The sequence below is a fragment of the Pholis gunnellus genome (assembly GCF_910591455.1).
Source record: "Pholis gunnellus genome assembly, chromosome: 11".
In the NCBI taxonomy this organism is placed as follows: domain Eukaryota; kingdom Metazoa; phylum Chordata; class Actinopteri; order Perciformes; family Pholidae; genus Pholis; species Pholis gunnellus.
The window spans coordinates 6598278-6625403 of NC_136538.1; the positions used below are offsets into that span (position 1 = coordinate 6598278).

General features: G+C 43.5%; 1 protein-coding gene across 1 annotated transcript; it reads left to right on the forward strand.

The window, feature by feature from the left end:
* The first annotated feature begins 817 nt into the window (after window positions 1-817).
* Window positions 818-21201, forward strand: btaf1 (BTAF1 RNA polymerase II, B-TFIID transcription factor-associated). The gene is made up of 38 exons (XM_079168647.1): window positions 818-1245; window positions 2779-2902; window positions 3234-3348; window positions 4777-4920; window positions 5805-6004; window positions 6641-6774; window positions 7035-7164; window positions 7246-7314; window positions 7432-7521; window positions 7606-7701; window positions 8172-8348; window positions 8566-8706; window positions 8862-8986; window positions 9634-9754; window positions 9911-10015; window positions 10230-10379; window positions 11004-11146; window positions 11302-11476; window positions 11586-11789; window positions 12081-12501; window positions 12997-13187; window positions 13286-13442; window positions 13614-13723; window positions 13924-14125; window positions 14275-14423; window positions 14546-14698; window positions 15178-15299; window positions 16029-16196; window positions 16356-16433; window positions 16523-16652; window positions 16742-16883; window positions 16983-17113; window positions 17241-17363; window positions 17495-17647; window positions 18221-18432; window positions 18539-18698; window positions 19389-19559; window positions 20216-21201. Exons 1-38 carry the CDS (start codon window positions 1232-1234, stop codon window positions 20354-20356), a joined length of 5571 nt encoding a protein of 1856 aa, XP_079024773.1. The 5' UTR covers window positions 818-1231; the 3' UTR covers window positions 20357-21201.
* Window positions 21202-27126: the final 5925 nt, after the last annotated feature.

The window sequence follows — 27126 nt, forward strand, 5'->3', positions numbered from 1 at the left end:
GAGAGGAAGTAACATGTGTACAGTGTGCGTATGCTAGCTGTGTGTGATTGTGTCTGATAGGTGCACTGACAGACGCATTATCATAGTGCTAGTACAATTGAATACATGTCATTTGCATATTGCAAATACTTCTATCATGAGATGCCATCAGTCCACTGAATTGTCTGCATATTTTCCCAACTTGATGTCAACTAAAAGCAATAGTGAGCCTCTCTGAAACACCAAGCATGATTAACCTTTGCTGAGTGCCACTTTTTGCCAAATTATTCATTAGACACATTATTCATTATAAATGATACATTATTCTTTCCTATTCATAAGTCAGAGCTACGGCAAACATTCCTCTGTTTGAAACTGACAAGGTTAACCATTGGCTTTTCAGGACCATGGTCAGCTCAGGAATCATTGACAACTTTAATTGGAAGTAGGCTAACGTCAGCAAATACAATTAAATATAGTGAAAATGCATGCCCACTTTAGAATAAGTGTAACAAAGTCAAACTAAGATAATTTGATTGGATTTATAGAAGCAAATCCAGTTAATGGCAATGAGAAGACATCTAGCAGGCATACAGGCGGTTTGAGCGTATAAGATCACATCACAAACCAGTTAGTGCGTTTCTGTTATGTGTTAGATGAACTAGAGACACGTAGGATGCAACAATGTATCTAACATTGAGAACTATCTCTTTCCGATTTTTTTTCTTTCCATTCGCTTCCTCTTTTAACGTGCATTTTGATTGGCTCTCCGAGATGCTTCCAGCCAATCAGCCTCCGCCTGCTGTGGAGGAAGGAATAAATGGAAGATGGCTCCTCATATAAAAACAGTCTTCTGGGTCGCCCTCAGCGTGCTTCAAAATAACTCTTTATACCTTAATAGGTTGAAATATTTATCCGCGAAGAGTTCTGCGGGGTAACGTCAGCTATAGATTGATATGCGAATGGTATTCAGCGATATTTCGTGGGAGAAGATACCGAAGATACAAGCGGGACAACTTTGTAGCCATGAATCGGTGGTGAGCTCCCTCCGTTCGGTAGACAGAGTTCGGGCTGGTCACAAGCACACAGCCTGGGCCTCGGCTAGCTAGCGGCAGCTGCTAACTAGCTAATGACTTCATCTAGCTGCTGTTATCCGCCGCATTGGAACCGTTAAACAGCAGAGAGGAAAACTTCTCAAATCACTGGTTGCCTGTTGAATGTGGGGCGTAAAAAGACCATATAATAAGTGACCATGGCTGTATCAAGGTAAGATTGGCTGCCTATGTTCACTCTTGTTTTATCTGTTCACATTTCCAAACCAATTAACGCTAGCGAGCTAACCTGCTAATATCTGTTAGCTTTTGATATTGGCAAAGGATGGCATGGCGACGGCCGACTAAAGTTAGCCGGCATGCTAACGCAGAGTAACGCTATAGTGTACAATTGTAGTCACTGTTCATAGCACACGCTCGCAGGCCGAGCACATAGTTAACTCAATTAGGACTCATGTATACTGCAGGTGCGAAATGTCTGTTAACGGGGGGTTGAAATAAATCACAATTTAGCGCTCTGCTGATGCTCTTTACTTAACAAACTGAGTCCGTTATTACGTTGTAACGTAATTGTGAAGTTCGGTTAAGAAGGCCAGTTTACAAACACGAGACAGCGCTATTGGCTACCTGTAGAGTTTACTTATATTAATGAGGGCAACTAGAACAGGGACGCTGTGAAGTCGCACATTTAAACAAACCGGTATGTCAAAGTGCAGCCTGTCATCTATGCTAAACTTTGGTTACTCTTTGAAAACACGTTAGAGAATCGGCTACTTCTCTTAACAGTGTTTTTTTTTAAATGTTTTCTTGGCTGGTGTATTCCGCAGTGATTGTTGTGACAATTCCACGTGGTGTCAATGGGCCTCTTTTGCACAGCAAAGCGGACTCCTCTGTAGTTCAGCCTAAGTATTAGTGGAATACATCTCTAATCCACTTCACGTTTTATTAATAGACTGCTAATGACCTAAGTGAAATACGGGTTCATTAGCCGGGTTACCTTGGTGCGAAGCCACACTAGGGCTGGGCATTATGGGAAAAATCAAACATCACAATGGTGTTGACCGGTTACCTCTATTGATATTAGTGCTTTTACATCATATTTACACACTGAGATTTTGTTTTTTGATAATTAATCAAAAGTAATGTGGCTATAATGACTAAGTGGTTGAAGGCAAATACTAGAACAACTGGTTAGTTCAGATAATTACATCATTTTACCGTGATGCAGCTTTTTCAAAACCTGGAAAAAAACAACACTTATGCCAGATAACTATATAACAACAAATCCAAGACAATGTCTAGCCTCCAATCAGGATATTGGTATATATATATATATATATATATATATATATATATATATATATATATATATATATATATATATATATATATAGACAAACAATTGATAATACATAATGATTTCATCCATACAAATAAATGTCAGTGTTTTGAGAGCATTTGACATATGGAATTATATAATACATTTTATATATATATATATAGAATTATATTAGAATGTAATGGGGGGGAAAAAAGGTCATATCAATGTACAAAAGACAGATTTAGATAAAATATTCTGGTCCTGTCATCAGGTTCAAACCTTTGAAGTGGTCTTTGCACATTAGAGTACCAAAAATTAGAGAAGAGGAACCAGCGTGTTGTTCGTTCAATGCTGCACGTTGTGCATGATAATGTCTCTTAATGTTTCCGTAATGGGACCTTGTTTTTATTTGTCACCTGTCTTTAGACTCGATCGTTTGTTTATCTTGCTTGACACCGGGACAACACCAGTAACCAGGAAAGCAGCAGCCCAGCAGCTTGGAGAAGTTGTCAAACTCCACCCACATGAACTCAATAACCTCCTGTCAAAGGTGCGTTTGATATCTCGGTCTAGACTGTCTGTCATGAGCCTCCAGAAGATAATGTCGACCTGGGCGTATTGGACTGCAGTCAAGTCTGTGGAATATTGATAATGTCCAACAGTGTAATGTCTGCTGAGCTGGATGTGCCATGGTAGAGCCTGGATTTAATTTGTTTGTACCACACCTTGAAACTGTAACAAACCGAACTTCATAACAAAAACAGCAAGGGCACAGATTCTGTCTTTGTGTCTGCTTTTTTACTTGTCTCTTTCCTTCTTTTTTCTGTTTTATTTTAAGTTGTACATGTAGGAGCCTAAATGTATTTCCTGTCAATTACCAGGTCTTGGCCTACCTAAGGAGTCCCAATTGGGACACTCGAATAGCAGCAGGCCAAGCTGTAGAGGCCATTGTAAAGAATATTCCTGACTGGGACCCGACGCCCAAGCCTAAAGAAGGTGAGCGTTTTCTGTCACATTTGAGCGACACTGAAGGGATAGTTCAGGTTGTTTGAAGTGGGATGGTGTGAGGTACTTGGGTATGGGTGCACCCCCAGAATGGAGACGGGAGCAAAGCAATGCACTGCTGTGGATGGGGGGGGGGGGCAAGACATCTAAAAAGGCCTATTTCACTAACCTATTGCAGTTTAAATGTGATATTTCTGAAGTGGATCTGAACTGCAAGTGAAACTTATCTATACTTTCTTGTGGCTTTGAAGAAGTTTCAGTTAGGTTCCCCATCATAAAGCGCTTCTTAAAGGCAAGATAAAATGGGGAAAATACTGTATAGCGGTTACTTAAATGGATATTGGCAAACCCACATCAAATAAATCAAACCATACCCGTAGGCGGAGGCTTATGTGCCAAATGCAACACAATTTCCAGTTAATCTGTTTTTTTTTTTTTTTTTGTTCCTTCCAGTGAAAGGGATGTTGCAGTGAACTTAGCGGCAACAAAATATTTGAAGACTCAGCCAATTTGGCTCCAGGGCTAACTGATACTATGCAGGATTTGCTGTTCAAACACATACTGCCCTCTGTTAGTTAAGATACCCTCTACAGTAGGTTCTCACACTAGCAGGTAAAGCATAATCTTACATTATTATGTCAAACATGGTCCCAAACTAATAGATCAGTGTTTAAAAAAAAAAAAAAGGTTTGCATAGAGACACCAAAACATCAGGAAAATGGTCAATGCCTTCTCCTCTTTTGTTTGATAAACAATAAAGTGATGTAATGATTAAAGAATGCTCTTTTTGGCTAGACAGAGCCCAGTTAGTCCACTTTGTCCCAGCAGGTTAAACCCTCACTTATTACCATTCAGTGTAACTAAACGCAAAGTTGCAGCGCATTAGCCGCAACGTCTCCGGTCTGATTCCAGCGAGGGACCTTTTGTTACCTGCTGTACCCTCACTTCTACCCCATTTACTGTCCTATAGAGACACAAACACGCCCAAAAATACATGAAACGGTGCTTTAATCATGTCCCATAAATGCCTTGTGTTAACCGAGGCTTAAGTTGGCGGTTCTTTAGCTGCTACATTGAGACCAAACTGGCAAGACAAATACTAACAAAGGTTAATGACCGCACCTGTGTTGTTGAACAGAGTACATCAGAAAGAAGGCTTTGTAACAATTCTGCTTCTTAACAATAACGTTGTTGTTTTGTTTTTTTTCTATGACCCCTCGTCATTGTAATGCCTCCATTTTCAGATTCGTCCATTGTGTACATAATTTTAAAAATCAAAAAGAATTGCACTGTTTTGTTGGGTGGAAATGACCCGTTTGCTCTTAAATACAGGCATTGGTGCAGACATGATCTCTGCTTCAATACGTAGTTAGAGGGACACGTGTGCCGTTCTGAGACTCCTCTGGTTGTTTCCTGTAGAGTCCAGTGAAGACTTGTCTCCAGAGGACGCCGCTTGTGACCGCTTGACTTTCTACCACTTTGACATCTCCCGGCTTCTCAAACACGGGGCCTCTCTGCTGGGATCCGCGGGGGCCGAGTTTGAGCTGCAGGATGACAAAACTGGTTTGTAGCGGTTCTATTTTGTCCTGGTTGCATTAACCTCCACGCTGTTAACGCTCTCATTTAACTTACATTGTGACCCGTGGAAAGTGACTCGTTTGAGCCATGAATATTTAGTTCTTGATTATTCTTTGTGGGACACAGACCACTGGGCAGCTTTGAATTTGAGCTCATTTGAATATTTTGCGTCCGTACTGTACAACCTGCTCGTTTTGACTCGAGGAAAAGAGATTCTGGCATGACTTTTGTTTGCTAAACAAACTCTTTCAACCACATTTTGAATGAATTCCACACTTTAGTGTTGTGAAAAATGGTTATTAACTGAGGCCACTTTTATATCTGAGGTTGATTCTGACATAAATACCACACAATAAACTGGGCTACTTAGCCATGAAATTTGATTTAATTTGAATAGGGAAAGCTGCTCATCTTTTACAAGGCGTTCCCCTCTTAGTCGTCTAATCGGTGGTTTTGGTCTTAGATTTCTTTAACTGATTGCTCCTTTTTGTTTTTTTGTTGTGCTTTTTCATTCTGAATGACTTTTTCCCAAGACACTTATGAGCACGTCTCTGCTAAACACAATGTTAAAAGTGGTGCTTTTGTGTGAGTCTTTGCAGAGAAACTCGATTAAATCAACAAATTGATTAGTTGATCAAATTGTTTCACGGGCAATTGTGTAAAAAAAAAAAAAAAAAATGCCGTTTAGGACACTGTTCCTGTGTTTATTTGTGGCCCCAGCATTAATCATGTTTGCCTCCTAGCTGCATTTAGCTCCTGCATGTTCACATACAGATAATCACTATTCCTCACACGGCTACAATGCACGTGTTCTTCAGGCTCTAGAGTTTTAACCTGATGTCCTGTCATTCCGTTTTTCTTTTTTTTAGCCGAGATGGACCCTAAGGAGCGTCTGGCCCGCCAGAGAAAGCTCCTCCAGAAGAAGCTGGGTCTGGACATGGGCGCCGCCATCGGCATGGACACCGAGGAGCTGTTCAACGACGAGGACCTGGACGACAGCTGCCCACCCAGTGGGCTCAAAGCCCACGGAAGCAAAGGCACAGCTGGATCCGGCTCCCGCAACCACGTGGTGGGTCTCATTGTAACCCGTTACCTTTGGTTCAGCAGACCCATGAGTGTGCACTTTGGGTCACTAAGGCTCTTACTGCAAGCTGTAGTCTTGGATGGACTATTAAGTTTAAGAAATAGGTGAATATAATCAGAAAGGTGAGGCAAGGAATGGGCACCTGCTTTCACTGCTTCTGCCAGAAGGTGAATGTTGCCCTGTAGATACTGGGGCTGTACGCCATGGCCGGATGTAGCTGGCTAAGTTGGAAGAAGATGAGGCAAAGGGTGTCAGTATTTCAGTGTGGTTATACAATATGATAATTATCTTTTTTTATATTTCTCCTTGATCCACATGTAAGATGTAAAACATACCACTAATAATAATTGGCAGCTGCACTTGAACTGGCAGTATAGTATAGAGTAGAGGACTTGGTACTTAATATGGTATGAAATCATGAATCGGACTTGTGCATGAACAGAGAGGGAGACTGCAGTTAGTCGGAGGTTAGATTTACTTACTGAAGTGATGCACCACTTGAGGATTTGTGGCACTTTGAGCCAGAGAATGAATTTATCAAATGAGTCCTTCAGTAATCTCGTCATGCGTGTTGAGTTGAACCTCAAAATGAATAAATTGCCTCTGCCGTTTTCTTTTCAGCCCATTCAGGCTGCTGACTTGATCGACTCTGAGTTCCGGCCAGGCATGAGCAGTCGTCAGAAGAACAAGGCTAAGAGGATGGCTAAGCTAGTGGCCAAACAAAGATCCAGAGACGTGGAGCCAAGTGAAAAGAGGTAAAACGATGCATGCTGTGCACCTGAAACATGTTTGTTTATTAAACACTGTCTCTTTAACAAAATGATACATATTGAAGGGGCTTTTTTTCCTTCATATACAACCAAATGTGTACTTCCTAGGATCAACTTACCTAAGATTTTTATTTTGGACCCATCCAGTTTCAGACCCTTTTTAAAATTCTTTTTTTTTAATATTATGTAAAGTTTGATTGCTTTTAATGATAACATGATTCACTTTGATCTCTCCGCTCTTAAAGTAACGACAGCTTTGAGGGGGAACCTGAAGAGAAGCGAAGGAAAAACACCAATGTCGTCATTGACCAACCGGCAACTGAGCACAAAGTCTTGATAGACAACGTTTCAGACAACTCCAGTCCTTCAGAGGAGGTACGGAATCAAACAATTCCACAACTCACTGATGTCGAGCCCTGCTCGTGTAACTGATGTCTTGTTGCTTCCTCTTTTTAGATACAGGAGTGGCCTCTGGAGAGCTTCAGTGAGGAGCTCTGCAATGACCTCTTCAATCCGTCATGGGAGGTAAAAACAAAGCGTGTTTTAAATTGTAGTTTAACACGGGATTGTGGGCTGAGTAATAGGTGACCAGTGCAAAATACATGTAAGCAAGTTCAAATTGTATCGTGTGGTTGTTTGCAGATCCGTCACGGTGCAGGCACAGGTCTTAGAGAAATCCTCAAGTCGCATGGTGCTGTGGGCGGGAAGCTGGTGGGAAGCACTGCAGAGCAGGTATGTCTAACTTCATCCTCGGGTCTGTTTCAACTGGTCTGCGAGAATTAAACGTGACGCAAACTGTGCGATGCTCTGCTGTAGATGTCGCGGCAGCATCAGGAGTGGATAGAGGACCTGGTCATCCGGCTGCTCTGCGTCTTCGCTCTGGACCGCTTTGGAGACTTTGTATCCGATGAGGTTGGTCTTCTTTTTGTTTTGTCAACTGAACAGACTGTCTGAGGATGCAAAAAGTTACTGACACAAGATGAGACCTGCAGTGTAGGAGAGGAGAGGACCGGTAACCAAGGGGACATTGTATGGGATTGTATTTAGGTGGTCGTGTTATAAGTGTGAATATTTCTGCAGGAATTTGATCCTTTGCTCGGTGAAAAACCTTCTCTTATTTAGTCAAATTTGTGTAAGCTCAACCTGAGAGGAGGAACTCGTCACTAAATTGACCTCGTGTTGGGTTTCATTGGTGTGCAGTGTAACGAACGTGTGCTCAAACAGTGTTCTATGTCCTACTGATGGTGGCTGACCGGCTCACTAGACCGACACCATCCAGATGTATCTGCAAACTATAGAGTATAATTAGTCAACCAGCTAAATTCATGCAATTTAACTCTTTGTTTTTGTGCCTCCTGTACCTCCCGCTCTCCCTTTGTCAGGTGGTGGCTCCTGTCAGGGAGACGTGCGCTCAGACACTCGGCGTGGCCCTTCGCCACATGAACGAAACTGGCGTTTTCATGACTGTAGACGTTCTGCTGAAGCTTCTAAAAGAAGACCAGTGGGAGGTCCGTCATGGAGGCCTTCTCGGGATCAAGTACGCCCTGGCTGTCCGACAGGTACCGTGTGTATGACGAGCTGTTGAATAAGCGTAGCAGGGTTCTACAATGTATTCCATTTTGAGCGCCATATCGTTATGAATGTCAATTGTGGGGGTGGGAGCATATGTGTTTGGACAAATAGTTTTCTATTATGGTCTAGAACCATTCCTGCTCCTTGTTAGGCTATTGCTTCTGAACTCCTTTACATCTATGTACTTTATCTTTTGTGTCTCAGGACCTGATCTCCGCCTTACTGCCCCGGGTGCTCCCTGCCATCACTGTAGGCCTACAGGACCTAGATGATGACGTCAGGGCCGTGGCAGCCGCAGCCCTCATCCCTGTGGTGGAAGGCTTGGTACAGCTACTGCCTAATAAGGTCAGGGAGGAAATAGTAGTGCCTTTTTAAAATAATATCAAAGTCTCCACGTTTCAGCTTGTTTCAAGTCTTTAAACAGCTATTTTTCACATTATCCTTATTTTAGTGGGGGGGGTCTTACTGTCGTTGTGAAACTCTGTGCCTGTGTCTCTCAGGTACCCTTTATCGTGAACACGCTGTGGGATGCTCTTTTGGACCTGGACGACCTCACCGCTTCCACCAACAGCATCATGACGTTGCTGTCCTCGCTGCTCACCTACCCACAGGTCCGCCAGTGCAGGTCAGTCTCTCAGAGGTCCACACAGTAGATGCTACGGCCTCAAAATCCTAATTGTTTAGTTTGTTTACAGCAGAAACAGAAAGTACGCTTTCTTAATGCTCCAATGGACAAAAGAGGCCTTTGTCTGCGGCTTCAAATATACAATCAGCGGCCACTTTATAAGCTACCGGAGCGTCTTCTTTAAACGGTAGTTCTTGAAGCTGTACTCGACATAACTTTATTCTATAAAGCCTGCAGTTGGGCTGGAGATTTGGTAACTGTTGACTTAAAGCATAGATTAGAATACATGTGGTTGTGTTCCAGGTGAAAATCCGTTTGACATATGAGGTTCGATGGCCTTAGCATATACTGTTTCACAAGAAGCTCACCACAGTGAGCTGGCTCATCTATTGTCATTATGAAGGCAAATTGTCTCCTCTGTATCACCAGTGGTGGCTGAGTTTGAACTTGATTTACATAAAAAGCACACAACCAGACGATGCACGCCCACCACTGAGCAACCTTTCTTCAAACACACAATTAGATGGCCACTCCACTCTTAACGTCTAGACAGAGGTTTAGTGTATACCCTTGTACCAAGGCGGTATTTTAGTCTGGTTTTTTTGTTCTCTGAAATGATGGCCCTTTGTGTATTCTGCCCACTCTAGCATGCAGCAGTCATTAACAGTCCTGGTCCCTCGGGTTTGGCCGTTCCTGAGACACACCATAGCATCAGTGAGACGGGCAGCACTGGAAACCCTTTTCACGCTGCTGTCTAAAGCGGACGAGGTAACGCTGACGAACACCTCATATGATATCGGAGTACTAATCAATCTCATACAGGATTTAACAAAGTATCTGAAATGCATACATTTCCATAACAACTAAAGCTTTTTTACTTGTGTTGTGAATGTGTTATATCTTTTTTATTTATTTTTTCTTCAGAGCTGTGCAGTGTGGATCAACCCCATCCTACAAGAGATGCTGCGGCACATCTTCCAGTCGTGCATACTGGAGAGCAACGAGGAAATCCTTGAGCTGATTCATAAGGTGCGCTGCATCACCCACACTGTGTAAAATCACGACAATTGTTCAAGTTTGACTGTTGGAAACAAGTGAAACGATACATACTGAAATTTCATCCAAGGACAAAGAATTGATAAATCGTTCTGATGGGAAGTGGAGAAGTCTTGCTTCTCTTCTCTAGCATATGGACGACCTCTTTGGATTGGGTCTTGATCTGTGGCCGTGTGTCTCTGATCAGGTGTGGATGGAGCTGCTGTCTCAGGCCCCCCAGCAGTACGTGGTGGCAGCCAGCTGTCCATGGATGGGCGCCTGGCTCTGTCTCATGATGCAGGCCTCGCACATTCCCATCGACGTCAACATGCTGCTGGAAGTGAAGGCCCGCTGCAAGGTGGGACGCTTTGTGTATTCATACCGAGATAAGACTGAAGAGTAAGACTTGCTGTGTTGTTCTCAGCTGATCTCGTGTGTTTAAAGTTCATGCAGCTGTTTCCTCAAATGCAAACTGATGCTCCAGTCCATGGACGAGAACTGCTATTTGGTAGCAATTTTAGCCAGGGAAATTAATCTTAAACTCTTGTTTAAACGACGCGACTTCAAGACGTCAGACAAAACGGATGAACCTTGCCGAGGTTGCTAGGCGACAGACTGGTAACAGCCCAGGCCTGTATGTCTGTATGTTTGAGCCGGAGGAGCTTTAGCAGCATTAACAGTCCGGGGGAGGAAATAGAAAAGTAACAGAGGCAGCACGCTCAACCCGACAACTGAACAGCCAGTTTGTTTAAAGAAATGGAACTCTGTAGGAGTATGAAATGAGAACCGCTTTAATTTACATGCACTAAAATACATACGTGTGTATGTGCACATATATATGTATCTGAAGGAGACTATTGTTTTAATTTAGTGCTAGGTACTTTGCCTGTGCAAAGCAACGTTTATAATGCCACATGAAATATATGTTTAGGTCCACTTTTTAAGCGAATAACTGGTAATGAATGTTGTGTTGATGCAACAGGATAAGGCGGGTGCAAAGGCTCGTCTAGGGACTATTCAGGTGAAGGAAACGGTTCAGGAGTATATAGCCGGTGCAGAGACGGTGACGGACGACCCACTGACACGGGACTACGTAGTGGTCCGTTCTCGCCTCATGGCTGCCAAGTGAGTTTTGATTGTTTCATATGAAAGGTAAAAAGTTCAGTCCTGATCATGAGGTGAACTTGTGACTTTCTCTCCAAAAAAAAACAAGAATTGCCGGATGAGTAGTTTTGTTCTGACAGTGTTTCCCTGCTCTGCTTTGTGTCTCTGTAAACCAGATTGCTGGGGGCTCTGTGTAGGTGTATCTGTGACCCTCAGCTCAATGCTGCTTCTCAGGAGATCCGACCGGCGGAGTCTTTAGGCCAGCTGTTGCTCTTCCACCTCAACTCCAAGTCTGCCCTGCAGCGCCTGGCTGTGGCTCTGGTGCTTTGCGAGTGGGCCGCAGTGCAGAAGGTGAAAAACGCTCGGACACTAAGAGCTTGTTGTTGCGGATTTACAAATCTGAGCACTCTTATTTTGGATGTAGTATGAGCGATTGACTTTTCCGGTCTCTGTCTTTCAGGATTGTCAGGTGGTGTCGTCGATGGTGCAGCCTCGTCTTCTGGCCATTCTGTCGGAGCATCTGTACTACGACGAGATCGCCATCCCCTTCACGCGCATGCAGAACGAGTGCAAGCAGCTCATTGCGCTGCTAGCCGATGCCAACATAGACCTGCAAGACCGCCTCAATTGTAGCGTTTTCACTATTGATCAAGCAAATGAACTGGTGAGTGCAGCCACACACACAAGAAAACTCAACTGAATCAGAAACCTTTTCATTAATTAAGATTGAAATCAGTGTTTAGGTATTATAGAAGCTGTAGTTCACACTGAAGGCTGAACTTCAAGGTGTTAGGCTACTATTATTATGATACATCATCCAGCTGTAACTTGGTGTCCGTCCAGGTCTTTATTTCCTGACCCGACAGCTTAATTCTCATCTTCAAAGGTCAATAGATGTTGCACTCTGTAACAGATCGATTAGTCCCTCACATTCTCCCTCCCTCTTGTTCCCTAGGTAACCGCCATCTTCACAGAGTCAACGGCGGGCCTTAACGTGAAGTCCGATCAGTGGCAGGCGCTGGACGGTAAACGGCAGCAGGCCCAATCCACGGTGACGGAGACCAACACGGAATGGCAGCAGCTGCATCTGCGCGTCCACATGTTCACGGCGTGCGCGGTGATTAACCTGCAGGTGCTTCCCGAAAAGCTCAACCCACTGGTCAGGCCTCTGATGGAGACGGTCAAGCGGGAGGCGAACACCCTCATCCAGGGGTACGCCGCGTCTTTTATAGCCAAGCTGCTGCAGCAGTGTGCCGGACGCTCGCCGTGCCCCAACCCCAAGATCATTAAGAACCTCTGTGCCTCGGCCTGCATGGACTCCGCCGTCACGCCCTCATCCGCCTGCCCCGTTCCCCTCACACAGGAAAATGCCAAAGGTAAGAGTCGGAGAAGCTGAGGAATATTTTTCAGTGATTTTACGCAACGTGTTGGCTACCAGCTGGGTTTCAAAATTGGGTGTTCTTTGACATTTCAATCCTTCTGATTTAAATAGTGCGCTCCACTTAGATTTCATCTTATGATGGGCTCATTGCATAGGTGGAATATGGTCTCAAGAGAATATAACATGCAAGCGTCTGATATTCCAATGCACACTGTAGGGGTTGGTGCAAAATTTAAAATGCCTTTATTTTACATGGCAATGTGGTGCGAGCGACAGGACTCTTCACAGGGCTCGTTCTCTGTCTATTGGTAGGCTTTTGGTCAAAAGCGAGTAAGTGATGCGTCATCAGTAAAGGGAAAAAGGCGACGTGGTGTCTTTTTGGTTTTCTACATTTGTCAAATTTTAAAAGTGCAATAGCATCCCTTGATATAATGTCACGTGCTTGCATGAATGCTACTCACCACATTTCTGTTTTACTCCTTCCTCATAGCCTTAGGCGGTGGGTTGGAGAAAGATTGCATTCATCACACGGTCAACAAAACCCACGGCATAATCACCCTGTACCGGCACCAAAGGGCAGCGTTTGCCATCACCAGTAAGAGGGGTCCAGCCCCTAAAGCCCCCAAAAACCCCACCACAGAGCTTCCTCCGGGCAGCACCATCTGCACTGATAGCGACGAGGTACAGAGGGCCTCTGTACTACATCTTCCTCACATCAACAGATTCTGTTTACCATTTTTTTTTTTTTTTTTTAAATCTATGATCTGTTCCCCTTTCAGAGCAAGAAGCCGTTTCTTATTCAGAGGCGAGGGGCGGAGTTCTCCCTGACAACTGTTGCCAAGCACTTCGGTGCAGACTTCACCAAATCTCTGCCGTACTTATGGGAGAACACAGTGGGACCACTGAGGACGGTGGTGACTGAAAACCAACAAATTGGTATGTTGAACAGACTTTAATCTCTGATAGACTGAGTAACGGGTTATTTCTTTAAAAGGGTTCAACACGTCACCAGCAAGTATGTATTGGTTTGACAATAAAATATCTATCAAGTCACTTAATTTCACCGAGAGAATTCACTCCATACTTTGTGTCTCTTGCGTGCTCTAGACAGGCAGGTCCAGCTGGAGAGGGGAGACGCTGCAGCTCAGGAACTGGTCAACTCTCTACAAGTGCTGGAAGTCATGGCCGGGGCCATGGCTGCTGAGCTCAAGCCTTTGGTACGACTGCTCTACTTCTATACCACCGTTTACCCAGGTCCTCTCATTAATGGACATTCTAATTGCACCATATGGAGACTTAACAGTTGAATATTGCTGTTGAACTGCTCCTTGGGCCATCAATGTGTCTGTTTCAGGGAAAGTACCAACTATTATAATGCAAGCAAATTATTGAATGTCTTCCCTCCCCCCCACTCTAGCTGCTGGAGCACCTTCCCCATCTGTTCACCTGCCTGCAGCACCCGTACACAGCGGTGCGTCACATGGCAGCACGCTGTGTGGGCGTGCTCAGCAAGATAGCCATGCTGGAGACCATGACCCGCTTCCTGGAGTGCGTCCTCCCCTGGTTGGCTGCTATCGAAGACTGCACCAAACAGGAGGGTGCCATCGAGGCTTTAGCCTGTATCCTTCACACAGTGACCTTTTTTTGATTCATAGCACAATACAAACGCTTCCCGTCACAGATGTGCAGTAATGCTACTTTTGTCGACCTTTGTAGTTGCTGCAGCGTCATCTCCCCACAGTACCGTCCTTGACTAACGTGTCTCCAGGTGTCATGGAGCAGCTTGATGTGGACATTGTGCCCTACATTGTGCTGCTCGTAGTGCCGGTGCTCGGCCGTATGAGCGACCCCAGCGATAGCATTCGTTTCATGGCCACACAGTGCTTTGCCACGCTCATCCGCCTGTTGCCCCTCGAGGTTAGGAGCTCCCCAACAGACATGCAAACCGACTTAACCGCTCACTGGTTATTAAACTAATAACACAATGTCGTTATCCAGCGCTTTGCTCCTAAGCGTTTTCTTCCTCTGTTGTCCATCAGGCCGGTATACCAGATCCTCCGGCCATGTCCGCTGACCTGATCCGCCAGAAGGCCAGAGAGCGCCACTTCCTGGAGCAACTGCTAGATAGCAGAAAACTGGAGAACTACAAGATCCCTGTTCCAATTAAGGCTGAGCTTAGGAAGTACCAGCAGGTGGGTGTCAGTTTTTAGGGTCCTCTGCAATACCACCTCGAGCAGCAGATAAATGATTCCCAGTCTGTTGTTGTTTTTACACATTTAAACAACTCCTGGGATGCTTCAGTGTTTTGTGCCTGAGCTGCCGCTTCACCTTGACTCTGATCATTGTTCTGCCAGATTCAGGGATGAGGTCTCTGCTTTGCTGCAGGCTAGCAATGTAAAACCAAACTGACACCGACAACAAATGGTTTTCAGTCGAATGGAGCCGGTGTATGTGTGCAGGTTCCTTCTACAAATGTTGGCAGCTCTGCTGAGACCAGCCACCCGTCTCTTGAATTCATTGAGCGGTGCAAAAAGCCAAATTGAATTTGTTGACTACTATTGGTCAACACACTGCTGTCGTGTCCTCAACCTTAACTGACTCAGGAGGACATGTTCCAATGGATTGGCTGCTTTCATTTATTATTTCACTGTGGGTCTCTGTCACCTTGCAGGACGGAGTGAACTGGCTGTCCTTCCTGAACAAATACAAGCTGCACGGGATCCTGTGTGACGACATGGGCCTCGGCAAGACTCTGCAGTCCATCTGCATCCTGGCAGGAGATCACTACCTCAGGTAGTCCAAACGGCACCGTCATGCTCACTGTTTAACGCTACAGTGTCAGCACACGGACTAATCTCCTCCGTCAGTCGACACACTATATATTGTACCGTTCGGACACATCCTCACTCGTATGATTGTTCCCTCTGTAGTAACTTCACAGCTTTACGAACCGTAGAGTGTTTATCATTGAGTAGTTGGATATGAGTCCAAATATATTATCGATTTAAGCAGTTTATATGCTGGTGTGTGTAATCAATGTCAGATATTGAAATACTATTAAATCACAAAGTATTGAACTAGTTAAAGGAATTAGGAGAGCCTTAATGATTGTGATTAAGTTCATGTAAACAGTCTAATGCTAAAACAATCCATATATCAGCTTGACACTGAATTCTTGTCCGTTGTCTGCATGTTTTAACATGAACCATTTCCAAAAAAACATGAGATTAAATGAAATGTCTTATTTACGAGGAACCACAAATAAAAAGCACTGTTAGGTTAGATTTCTAGGATAAAGAGTACATTTCCTTTTAAAATGTTGCGCTTGTTATATAGAACATGGTGAATATGGAAAAAGTCTTGTATAATATGCTATTCATGTATGACTACAAAGAGCCTGCCACATGCTGTGGCAGACAATTGCGAGACAATGGACAAAGCAGGGTTTGGCAGTTTCAGCATCAACAGTGATTTATCCCAGTAAGCTCGACTCAGCCTTCTGTGTGTCTGATGTCTACTCAGGGTCCAGGAATATGCCAGGACTAAGGCCCCAGACATCAGCCCCCTGCCCTCTCTGGTGGTGTGTCCTCCCACGCTGACCGGCCACTGGGTGGACGAAGTGAGCAAATTCTGCACCAAAGAATACCTCAACCCACTGCACTACACCGGGCCTCCTACAGAACGAATGCGGTAAAGCTTAGTCAGACTAACAGCCTGTAAGCGTGCAGAGAGAGATTTCTGTCCTCATCATGACAAAGCACCTTTTAATGTTGGTTTGGACTCATTATTACTAACTGTAACATACACTATACAATGTCTCATTTATGTCCTCTCTCTGAACTTTTCCAGGCTGCAGCACCAAGTGAAGAAACACAACCTTGTAGTAGCCTCGTACGATGTTGTACGGAATGACATCGACTTTTTTAAGTGCGTATCATTTCATTCTAAAATCTTGTTTTGTGTTTTTGGAAGTGGGCGCTCAGTTTTTTTTTAATGGTACGTTTTCTATATTTTAGGAATATCAAATTTAATTACTGCATCCTCGACGAGGGTCACATCATCAAGAACGGGAAAACCAAACTCTCCAAAGCCATCAAGCAGTTGGCTGCTAACTTCAGAGTCATCCTGTCAGGAACGCCCATTCAGGTGAGCTCACAGCTGTTTTTAAATGTTCCTGTTTCTCCTTCGTCTTTACGCGTCTGAGCCTGAATATTCTCCACTGTCTGTCCCCCCAGAACAACGTCCTGGAGCTCTGGTCATTGTTTGACTTCCTCATGCCGGGATTCCTCGGAACAGAGCGGCAGTTCGCCGCTCGCTACGGTAAACCCATCCTGGCCAGCCGGGACGCCAAAAGTTCCTCACGGGAACAGGAGGCAGGTGTGTAAATATTGCTTTTTTTTTTTTTTTTTTCTTCAATGAATATGCTGATCTAGACGAGGACTTTAGCGGTGGTTAATATCGCTTCCTCCCTCTCAGGTGTCCTGGCGATGGAGGCCCTACATCGACAGGTGCTACCCTTCCTTCTGAGGAGGATGAAGGAGGATGTCCTCCAGGACCTTCCTCCTAAAATCATTCAGGACTATTACTGCAACCTGAGTCCTCTACAGGTACTTCACCCCCCCTTCTTACATAATTCTTGGTTAGACGTAAAGTGACTGGTCTCCATAGGAACTACAACTAGACAATGGCCTAACCTCCGTGGAACAACATGGTTTGCTTTCTCACTACCTGCAGGTTCAGTTATACGAAGACTTTGCAAAGTCTCGAGCCAAGGCCAGTGTGGAGGACAGCATCTCTGATACCTCTACAGAAGAGGAGGAGAAGCCCAAGCTGAAGGCCACAGGCCATGTCTTCCAGGTACTGGTTTTATTTTAGGTTTCTAGATGCGTGTCTACCTGCTCCGACACAATAGTTAAAGGTGGTTATTGTTAATACTTAGTGTATGCCTTAACTTTTGCAAATGCATCTCTTTACCTGCGTTGGTTCAGGCTCTGCAGTACCTGAGGAAGCTGTGTAACCACCCGAGCTTGGTGTTGACCCCGCAGCATCCCGAGTACAAGCGCATCACCGAGCAGCTCGCAGGTCAGAGCTCCAGCCTGCGGGACCTCCAGCACGCGCCCAAACTCTCCGCTCTCAAACAGGTGAAGTCTTATTTTAGATCCACTGAATCACTTCCGCCTGCTCGGGCCACAGTTTGGAATCGGCTCACATAATCCATATTCATGTGGATTTTTGTCCCAATTATGTTTTCATGAAAGTAATATGCTTTCATAAGAATGGAGATAAAAGATGAGGCAACACAGTCTACACACACACTCAACGATGCTCGGTACCCATTTAATACCACGGTAAATAAACTAAAACATAAATCCAATATCCTTTAACATTACACTCCTTTATTACTGCTTGCATACTAGTTTTTGATGATTTATTACTAAAAAAAGTTTCTCGCCAACAACTACATTTTACAAGATTACTTTTGATTACATTTTTTACAGCATCATGATGTAACTCAATTTAACCTCCATACCTTACCCGTTCTTTTTCTTTTTTTTGGAAATAGATTTAATGTGACCCATGGGAACACAGTCTTGACCGATCAGATTTTTTTGCCCCCATGGTATCACTATTATTATTTAGCTTCTTATCATCCTTTTGCAGAACTACACGGTAACTGTCTCATGCTGCGCCTCTGACCTGTTTTCTCCTCTCAGTTGCTGTTGGACTGCGGTCTAGGAAGCGGTGGTGGATCGGAGGGGGGCCCCGAGGCCGTCGTGGCCCAGCATCGTGTGCTCATCTTCTGTCAGCTCAAGAGTATGCTGGATATCGTGGAGCACGACCTCCTGAAACCCAAACTGCCCTCGGTCACCTACCTGAGGCTGGACGGCAGTGTGCCGGCCGGCCTGCGTCACTCCATCGTTTCCAGGTCGGTGGACTGATTTTAAGTCGCGTCTTTGGCTCAGAACTCCACCTCGCGATGCCCGTTATGGTTCAAATCTCCTCCGCTGACTCTCTTCCCTCTTGACTCTCAGGTTTAACAATGACCCATCCATCGACGTGCTGCTGCTGACCACCCATGTCGGGGGCCTCGGTCTGAACCTGACCGGCGCAGACACCGTGGTGTTTGTGGAACATGACTGGAACCCCATGAGGGACCTTCAGGCCATGGATCGTGCACATAGGATAGGACAGGTACATGGAGCAGAATGCAGGACACACACAGCTACATAAACCGCTCTCTGAGAGTGGACCACATCCCAATAACCTCTACATTTTGGGTTTCTCAACCATCTGTAACTTAAGGCCCACTTCTGTGTGACATGCGTTAGTCACTGACTGCCGTTATGAATCCATATTTAATGTATTTGGGGTCATATTTCCTCACTGCATGCTTTTGCTGGCACACAGTTGTCTTCCACATCACTTTTTCATTACTGGTCATTGAAATTGTGCATTTTAATTTGATGTCTTTATTTATGTGAATTCCTGAGCACATTTAGATAAACATAACTAGCTTTTGTAAATTGTAAAATAAAAAGTATTCTACCCATTTGGCAGTACCTCCTTGGCCCACTAGGTGGCGCTCTGAGGCCCAGTGGCTGAGAATAGCTGCTTTAGATCATCTGCTTTGATAAATTCAGATGATACTGAATCCAAGATGCCCCTGTGGCTCCCAAAGAAGGATGTGACGTGTCCGTCAGTCTTTGTTGCATTATTAAACACGGCCTTTAGAGCGGCCTCGGATCGTGTGACACTGCCGCTCTTGTATGAAACCAGTGATGCAAGAAGGACCCAAGTGAAGTGAAATGGGGACGGGAGGCCCCGTCCCACACATTCTGCATGCCTTCTGTTAACATTCCCCTCTGTGTTCGTACCGTTCAGAAACGGGTGGTGAACGTGTACAGGCTGATCACCCGCGGCACGCTGGAGGAGAAGATCATGGGCCTGCAGAAGTTCAAGATTAGCATCGCCAACACCATCATCAGCCAAGACAACGCCAGCCTGCAGAGCATGGGCACGGACCAGCTGCTCAACCTCTTCAGTCTCGACAAGGTGAGACCTCCGAGGGTGTCCGTCACGGAGACGCTTGTTGGTGGAGAGCTAAACAATGTCTTTACAGTCTGGTATAAATGCAACACCTACCTCGTTAAAACATTGATAATAAAACAGTCGCCTAACTCTGCCTCGTCCTGCTGGCTGAAGCGAGTCTGGGCCAAAGCTAGAAGTAGCAGCTAGCACGTCTTAGCTTGCAAAAAGTGATTTTTAGAAAGTAATGATGGCATTGGCTCCCTAAAGCAGGGACAAGTCCGCCAGCACTGCCTAACTGATTGGCATACTGAGGTCTGACCACAATGAGTCCAGAATACAGATAACGAGCGCTTATTAACGCCAGATGTAAACGCAAGAGGATCGGATGTCATTATTCAGATAGAGATCACATTAATGCGCGCAGCTTATCGTAGCAGAGGTGCCCCGGCTGACGTCAGAAGAAATGATCCCACCTTTAAGAATTATAACATTAGAATTCACACTTTACACACATTTAATGAGTGAGGCTGCTGGTTTAAATCATCTGGGTTTCAAACCCAGGTTGTTTTGTACCTTTTTTACTACAGTTGTGTTTTCAGTGTATTCCTGAAAACACACCTATAAACTGTGCAATATTCGCTGTGTTTGGCTGAACTGTCTTGTTTATGAATGCGTTTCAGGGGGAGAAGGGTGAGCAGTCGTCGTCGACCTCGGGGAAGTCCTCCATGAAGTCTGTGCTGGACGGCCTGGGGGAGCTATGGGACCAGCAGCAGTACGACACAGAGTACAACCTGGACAGCTTCATGCACTCACTGCAGTAGCACTGCACACGCCCGCTGCTGCATTCTACTACACACACACACACACACACACACTCTCACACTCACTCACTCACTCACTTTAAACGACGTAACTATAGGAAGTCACTGATAGGGAATTGTTACAGACGTCTCAAAGCAATAACTAAAACACAGCCAAAATAGGAACTAAATCTTTATTTTTTTGCTTCAGCAGTGATGATGATGATGTCTGTACAAGGTCAGACACCCTGTAATTCTATGTTAAGCGCAAAACCACCCAGGTTTTCAACAAGCCCTCTTTAGAGGATTTAATGGTATGATGACGATGCGACAAACGCCTCCAATGTTTAAATGGTCCACGGGAGTTTACAGCACCGTCACCGCTGTAGTACAGTGTTGCTGCTGTGGTCTCTCAAGCATCATACTTATAGTGGTCTTTTGTAGTAGCGGCACCAGGTGCTGCTTTTACAGCCCGCCGCCCTCCTCCCACGTCGCATTGCCAGAGTATACAGTGTTAACTGCTTCAGACACCCCCCCCCCCCCCCCCCCCTCTCTGCCCACTACCACTCTCACATCCCCCACCCCATCATCACAAGGTCTTAAAATCACAGCGTTGTCGTCACGCCGCTCTGTACCCCCCCCGGGACAGTTTGTTCACATGACCTGTGGCCATCAAGAGGCTTTAGCGTGGCGTAACGATGACCTGGGGAAGCACTGCGCTCGAAGCTGCATTACAGAGACTGGACACGGGGCCAAGCCGAGACTGGTACCGGAAACTTGTCACCAGTATTTTAAAAAGAAAAGACTTGTACATATTTCTGTAGTTGCTGCTTTTTGTTTATGACGGTGGAATTGGAATAAATTCTACGGACCTTTTTGAAATACAAAGCTATCGTTTCTTTCTTTGCATGTGAACAGAGATGGCCACTAGCTGGTGTGGTTGTACATCCAAGAGGTCTAATACTAATAAGACATTCATGAACCTAAAGTGTGGTCACAATATTATTCTTTTGACACAAATATACACATCGTAGGATCATTGACTGCTTTTTATTACAGCCACACACCGCAAAGGAAAAGCTTCTACAGAAGGATGCAGAAGTGTCGGCTGTAGTTGGAGGTTTTCACTCCATGTTGGCCTTGAAGTGGATATGGTCTGAGGTCTTTGTTGACCTGTTGAAGCTCCTAAATGAAGCTTGTGGTGAGATCGTTTTGTCTGTTTCTGAGGTCAATAATGAAGTTTTATTCTCAACTTTTAGGCCAACATGGACAAGAAGTCAAACGGAACACTAAATTCTAATATTTTAAAATGTTTCATCAGCAACTTTATTACATATTTGTTTAGTAGACACACCATAAATTTGAGCTCAAAAACAAAGTGACCTGTAAATTTCAAAGGGAGTTAAAACTACATTAATTCAGAGGGATTTTCTAAATAAAATAAGTACACATTTGAACATCTACATTTCTATGAAAACTGGTCAGACTCCGTCTGCTGATGAAGATTGTGTGATTCGAAGGAAAGCTCCAGAACTAGAATGACTTTGTAGGGGGATTGTTTTGTCAGATACCGATCGCTCTGGATGATTTGCCTGCCACACCGTCTGAATCTGCGGAATTAATCATTTATACTGAAAAGGTAGCTATATGAATATCAAGACAGTAGGTCGCAGAGGGTAGTACTGGTCAGCTCTTTTCTAAACTCACAACGGGGGTCCGAGACGACTGAGGATGTATGCCAAAGACCACAAGGTTTCACAGCGTCATACAACTACGTTTAATAAGATTTGCTTATTGGTACAGAAAAAGGAAAACATGAAGGTGGGAACTACAAACTCTGAAGCAGCAGTAAGCATTCGCAGCATCGAGTTCCATGTTTTCCAATCAGTTTCACTGCAAAAAGCCTCGCCAAGATAGAACCAGTGTTCAAGTCAGGAAAGAAAAAAACCTAGACAATAAAAAGCACATATGCCTTGATTTAAAAAAGAAAATTAAAAACAATTGTAAAAGTACACTTCAAAAGTAGTGGGATGTTTGTGGGGGCTGGAAAAAGCACATTACCAATCTTTTTATTTATTTTTTTAATCCATTTTGAGATCACAACATGACGAGACCGACAGTGTTCACCTACCCAGAGAACGCCCATGAAGCAGAAGTGAATATACAGTATAATACCCAAGTCTAGTTACATGAAATACATACGTATATCTATAGAGAGGAATATAGAAAATGGTTGCCGTCATCCAAATCATCATCTTTGTCCCATTTGCACAAACATACACTTTGTGTTACAGTTAAGGTATAAATGGTTATGTTAAGTGAAAGAGAAACAAAACAAAAGAGCCAGGAGATACACTTGATGGTATGGTGGTGAATAATACAGAGCCCTGGCAGAGAGACAAGTGTGGGACTAAGCTATTAGCATCAGCTGTATAAACTGGTAGAAAAGGCCAACCAGAAATAACATTCTCACATGAGCACTGACGTCTCTTTTTGGACGAAGACGGGAAGGGACGTCAAAAACACTTCAGAATAAGTTAAGGACACTGTCGACATTTAAGGAAAGACGCTTATTTGCTCTTATTTAGAGTTGGATAAAAAATATAATATGAAGCTTCAGCCTGAAGCCGCTTAGCTTAGCATGAGGATTGGAAACTGCTAGCCTGGCTCTGTTAAAAGGTGACAAAATGTGCCTACTAACACTTTTAAAGCTCTCTAATCAACACTTTTTATATTGTTTGTTCACACAAACACCGACATTGTACGCAAGTGTAAAACGACACATTGGACAAAACTTCAGGAACATAACCCCCCCCCCCCCCCAACACTTTTTACACTTCAGTTAATTGGATTCAATGAACAACATCGAAGGCCTTATTTTGGTGCTGGCAGGCAGATTTTGTTACCTTTGGACCGAGCTGGGCTAGCTCAGCTTCACAATGAACTACAGCCAACTACTCGTCATATTAGCCTAGAATCAAGACTGGAGGCAGAGGGGAAATAGCTAGCCTGACTCTGTACAGAAATGTGCCTACCAACACCTCTAAAGCAGTAGTTTTACAGGAGGTTATGTAGCAGGGTGGCTAATGCTAGGCTAAGCTAACAGTTGCCTTGCTGTAGCTTTATATGTTATGTACAGACATGACAGTGGTGTCAAACGTGTCATTCATCTAACTCTTGGCAAAAGGGCTTTTTAGAGAATTCCCCTAAATGTCAAACTATTTTTTTAAGGCAGTTTAGGAGGGGAAATGTAGGATTTAAAAAAAATAAAAAATAAACCCCAACAAACCAAAACTTGGGGAAGAATAATAAAAACACTTTAGACCATTAATTGCCTCCTACGTATAATTAAGATTCTACAGTTATACATGCTCTTCCCAAACGCTGTATGTTACACAGTGAATCTACATTTACATTCATACTTAAATACAATCACACTGGTGCACTCTGCAGGGACCGAACCGACTACAAAGAGAGGATGTGACATGGCTGTTTCTTTAGGAGGAACTGTTGAATGTTTCCCTTGTGATGAAGTGTTGCTCTCCACTGCACAAAGTGAGGATGAGTTATTGTAGAGTTAGTGGCAATAGTAGTAGTAGTAGTAGTAGTAGTAGTAGTAGTAGTGGTATTATTGGTCAGCGGTGTTGTCCATCTTCCACTATTACATCACGACATACTGCGTGTATGCTTCATTCTGCCATTTGTATTTTATTGCCCATTCATTTGTTTACATCACCAACCACCAATCTGCTGTTTGTGAATAGTTTTTTTTTTTCTCCGTAAATCATTTACACACTAATGTAAGCGACATCAGCGAGTTCACACATAACAAAGCTTATAGCATTTCAAGAATCGAGACACTTTAGTAACAATATCACAAAGTTGGGTTTTTTTCAGCTTAAAAAAAAAAATGAAAAGAAAGTGAACGAATGGAAAAAAATAAACTTTTAAAGAATTAGCATCATTAATTTATTCCAAGTAAAAATACAAAATAATATTAATGACATTGACCAGATATGAAAGTCTCCCCCAGAAATAACTATTAATGGCTGAGAAAGAAGTTTGTAAAGAAAGAGAATACGAAATAAAAATGTAAATGTTTAAATTCATTTCTTTTTTAGCAAAACTCTCTAAAAATAATGAAAATTTCTCAGTACAAAGGCTACATTACTACTGGAAGGTACTAGCAGGTAGAGTAGGTAAATACACAGTAGAAAATGATTTTAGTGAATCACAATGCTTGCAATGAAAATAATTCTGCAATAAAGATTTATGCCTCTTTTTTTCTTGTTTTCTTCTTTTCTACAAACAGTACAAACAGTATTGCACATTACAACAAAGAATCAAGGTTCTTAGCCTTAAAAAAATGGGACTAATTCAAGTCTTGCGTGAATAGAAGGCCACCAGTCAATTTGATGCACCTTGGGGGCTTTCGATCAAGTTACAGGTGAAAACACGTGTGTCTGTTTTTGTGATAGAAATAACATTCTCGTCTCTCTACCTCCAGCTGTTTCAGTGACTCTCACAAGTCTCTCTTTTTTTAGTTTTTCTTCTCCCGACAATGTCAGGCTAACAAATCAGGGTCACGTTGCCTTTTTTTTTTTTTTTTTTTTACAAAACAAAAAGGGAGCACATACTTTTAGGAAACATAAAAAACTTCTCTTAAAAAAATAATGAACAGAAGATCTCTTTCACAACTCTGGTCAGCATAGTAAATGATTGATTATAAATATACAAAAACGTGGGAAATATGTTTAGTTTTTCTCTCTTGAGCACCTGATAGTTTATTTTTCTTTTCCTAAAGAGCTTTTCTCTGATATATTTCGACCAATTTGACCAGTGGGACGCTCATCCTAACGTCCACTGTAATAAAGCAGACCGTACTCTCACTAACTACATCATTATATTAGTTATAAAGCTCTAGCTCCTTCAGTTGTTGTCGTTTTCAAAAAAATAAATTCTTAAAATAAAAGCAAATAAGCATGATCAAAATAATAAAAAAAGTCAATCATCGGTTAAATCATTTCTCTTGAAGAATTAAATTAATATATATTTTTTTCATCTGAATAAACTTACTTAGAAAATATATATGTGTATATATATATATATATATATATATATATATATACATACACACACATATATATTTAAAAATTGAGGTATTGCAAAAGATCTTGTCGGTCAGAAAGCACGCTTTGTCGTCTCTTTTTGTTGTCTTTTAACAAAAAGAACTGCTGACCGTCAAACTGTTCCGATACAAAGTAGTGCATAACAAATATCTATCATAGAGAAGGAACGAACATAGAAAAGCTGTCTGGGTGAGGGAAAGAAATGTCACAAAAATCACCCAGAATTCACTTTCATAGGGATACTTATTATTACTCATGGTTAGCGTCTTTTTTTCTTGACAGTAAAAAAAAAAAAAAAAGTATCTTCAGCTTAAGTTTCAATTAGTTTTTCTTGGACGACAAAAACCTCTATCATAAAGCAAAAAAACAAACAAAAACAAAAACAGTTTGCGACTAAAACGAGAAAGGGGCGGGACAATCACACCTCAAGGACAAAAAAAAGTGTGGGGGACGACGACGACACATAAACTTGAATGTAGGATCCTGTTCGGATTGTCCACAAAACTTCTAAAACCAGTGTAAATTGGCCCACCCCCACCCCGAACCCCCTTGCCGCCCTGTCTTCAGCAGCCAATGCGTTTCTATTTACTTTTTTGATAAAAACTAAAATATATAGATGTCCACCATTTCTTTTGATTTAGCAGGTCCATTACTTCAAGCTTTGCAGGAGAACAAAAACAATCTGGATAAATATGGTAACCCCAGCTTGCACATGTGGCAACGTCAACCCCCCCTCCCCCCTCCCCCTTTCCCCACCCCAGCCATGTAGTGAGAGCACGTGCAGAGCTCAGTTTATCGACCTCCAGTAGCTTCGACGTTTCATTTTCATCCCACCCGCCCCGACTCCCCTTCCCACCTGCCCCAGTTTTCTCATCATGAATCAAACGCACCTTCCAGCTCCTCGTGCAGGTGGCCGTTTCGCTCTGCGTGTCCGGCGGTTTTGTTTTCAAGGTCGAACACGTGAGCTCTTTGGTTGCGTTCGGAGACGTAAACGTGCGGTTTTTTTCTCGTTTTTTTTTGTCAACGGTGGGAAAACAAATTAAAAGATCTCGGTTCTCAGTTTAAGCTCACATTGTCGCGCCTTGTCTTCCGATCAGACGCGGCGTCTGTAGGCTTGTTTGTGTGCGTAAGAAAGACAGCCGTCCATGTGTGCGTGTGTGTGTGTGTGTGTGTGTGTGTTCGTCGAGAGGCCTCCGTGTATACTGGTGCAAGTGTGTGTACGAGAGAACATATATACGTGTGCATACACTAGTTATGAAGTTTCACAGGACTTCTATGTCGGACACTGACGACAGTTAAAGCGAATCACAGTTCTAGGCATACTCAGACCTAACTACGTACGGTATAAAAAATTGCACAATTATATCAACAATCACTGCAAAAAAAGTACTTCACCTATCATAGACAGTTGTAAATGGTAATCCTACATTTAATTTGATTCGTGATATTATTAAGGTTGTTTGTTTTTTCCCCCCCCCCGCTCTGTATTGGAGCCGCCATGATTCCAGCCCTCCCTGTTGCCGTCCAGTTCCGTGCGAGTTCGGACGTATTCTACGTCCGCAGCGTGTTGTGCAAACATGGGCAGAATCTAATAGTAGACGTGATACTGAAAAGTCTATTGCATGCAGCAACCTGATTGAAATAAACATGCAGTTGGGGGGG

Bases quoted from the DNA above. Each gene is read 5' to 3' on its own strand.
- btaf1 (XM_079168647.1), top strand. The intron at 6,005-6,640 runs GTGGGTCTCATT...TTTTCTTTTCAG, and splicing joins CCGGCTCCCGCAACCACGTG to CCCATTCAGGCTGCTGACTT. The intron at 11,147-11,301 runs GTGAGTTTTGAT...TCTGTAAACCAG, and splicing joins TCTCGCCTCATGGCTGCCAA to ATTGCTGGGGGCTCTGTGTA.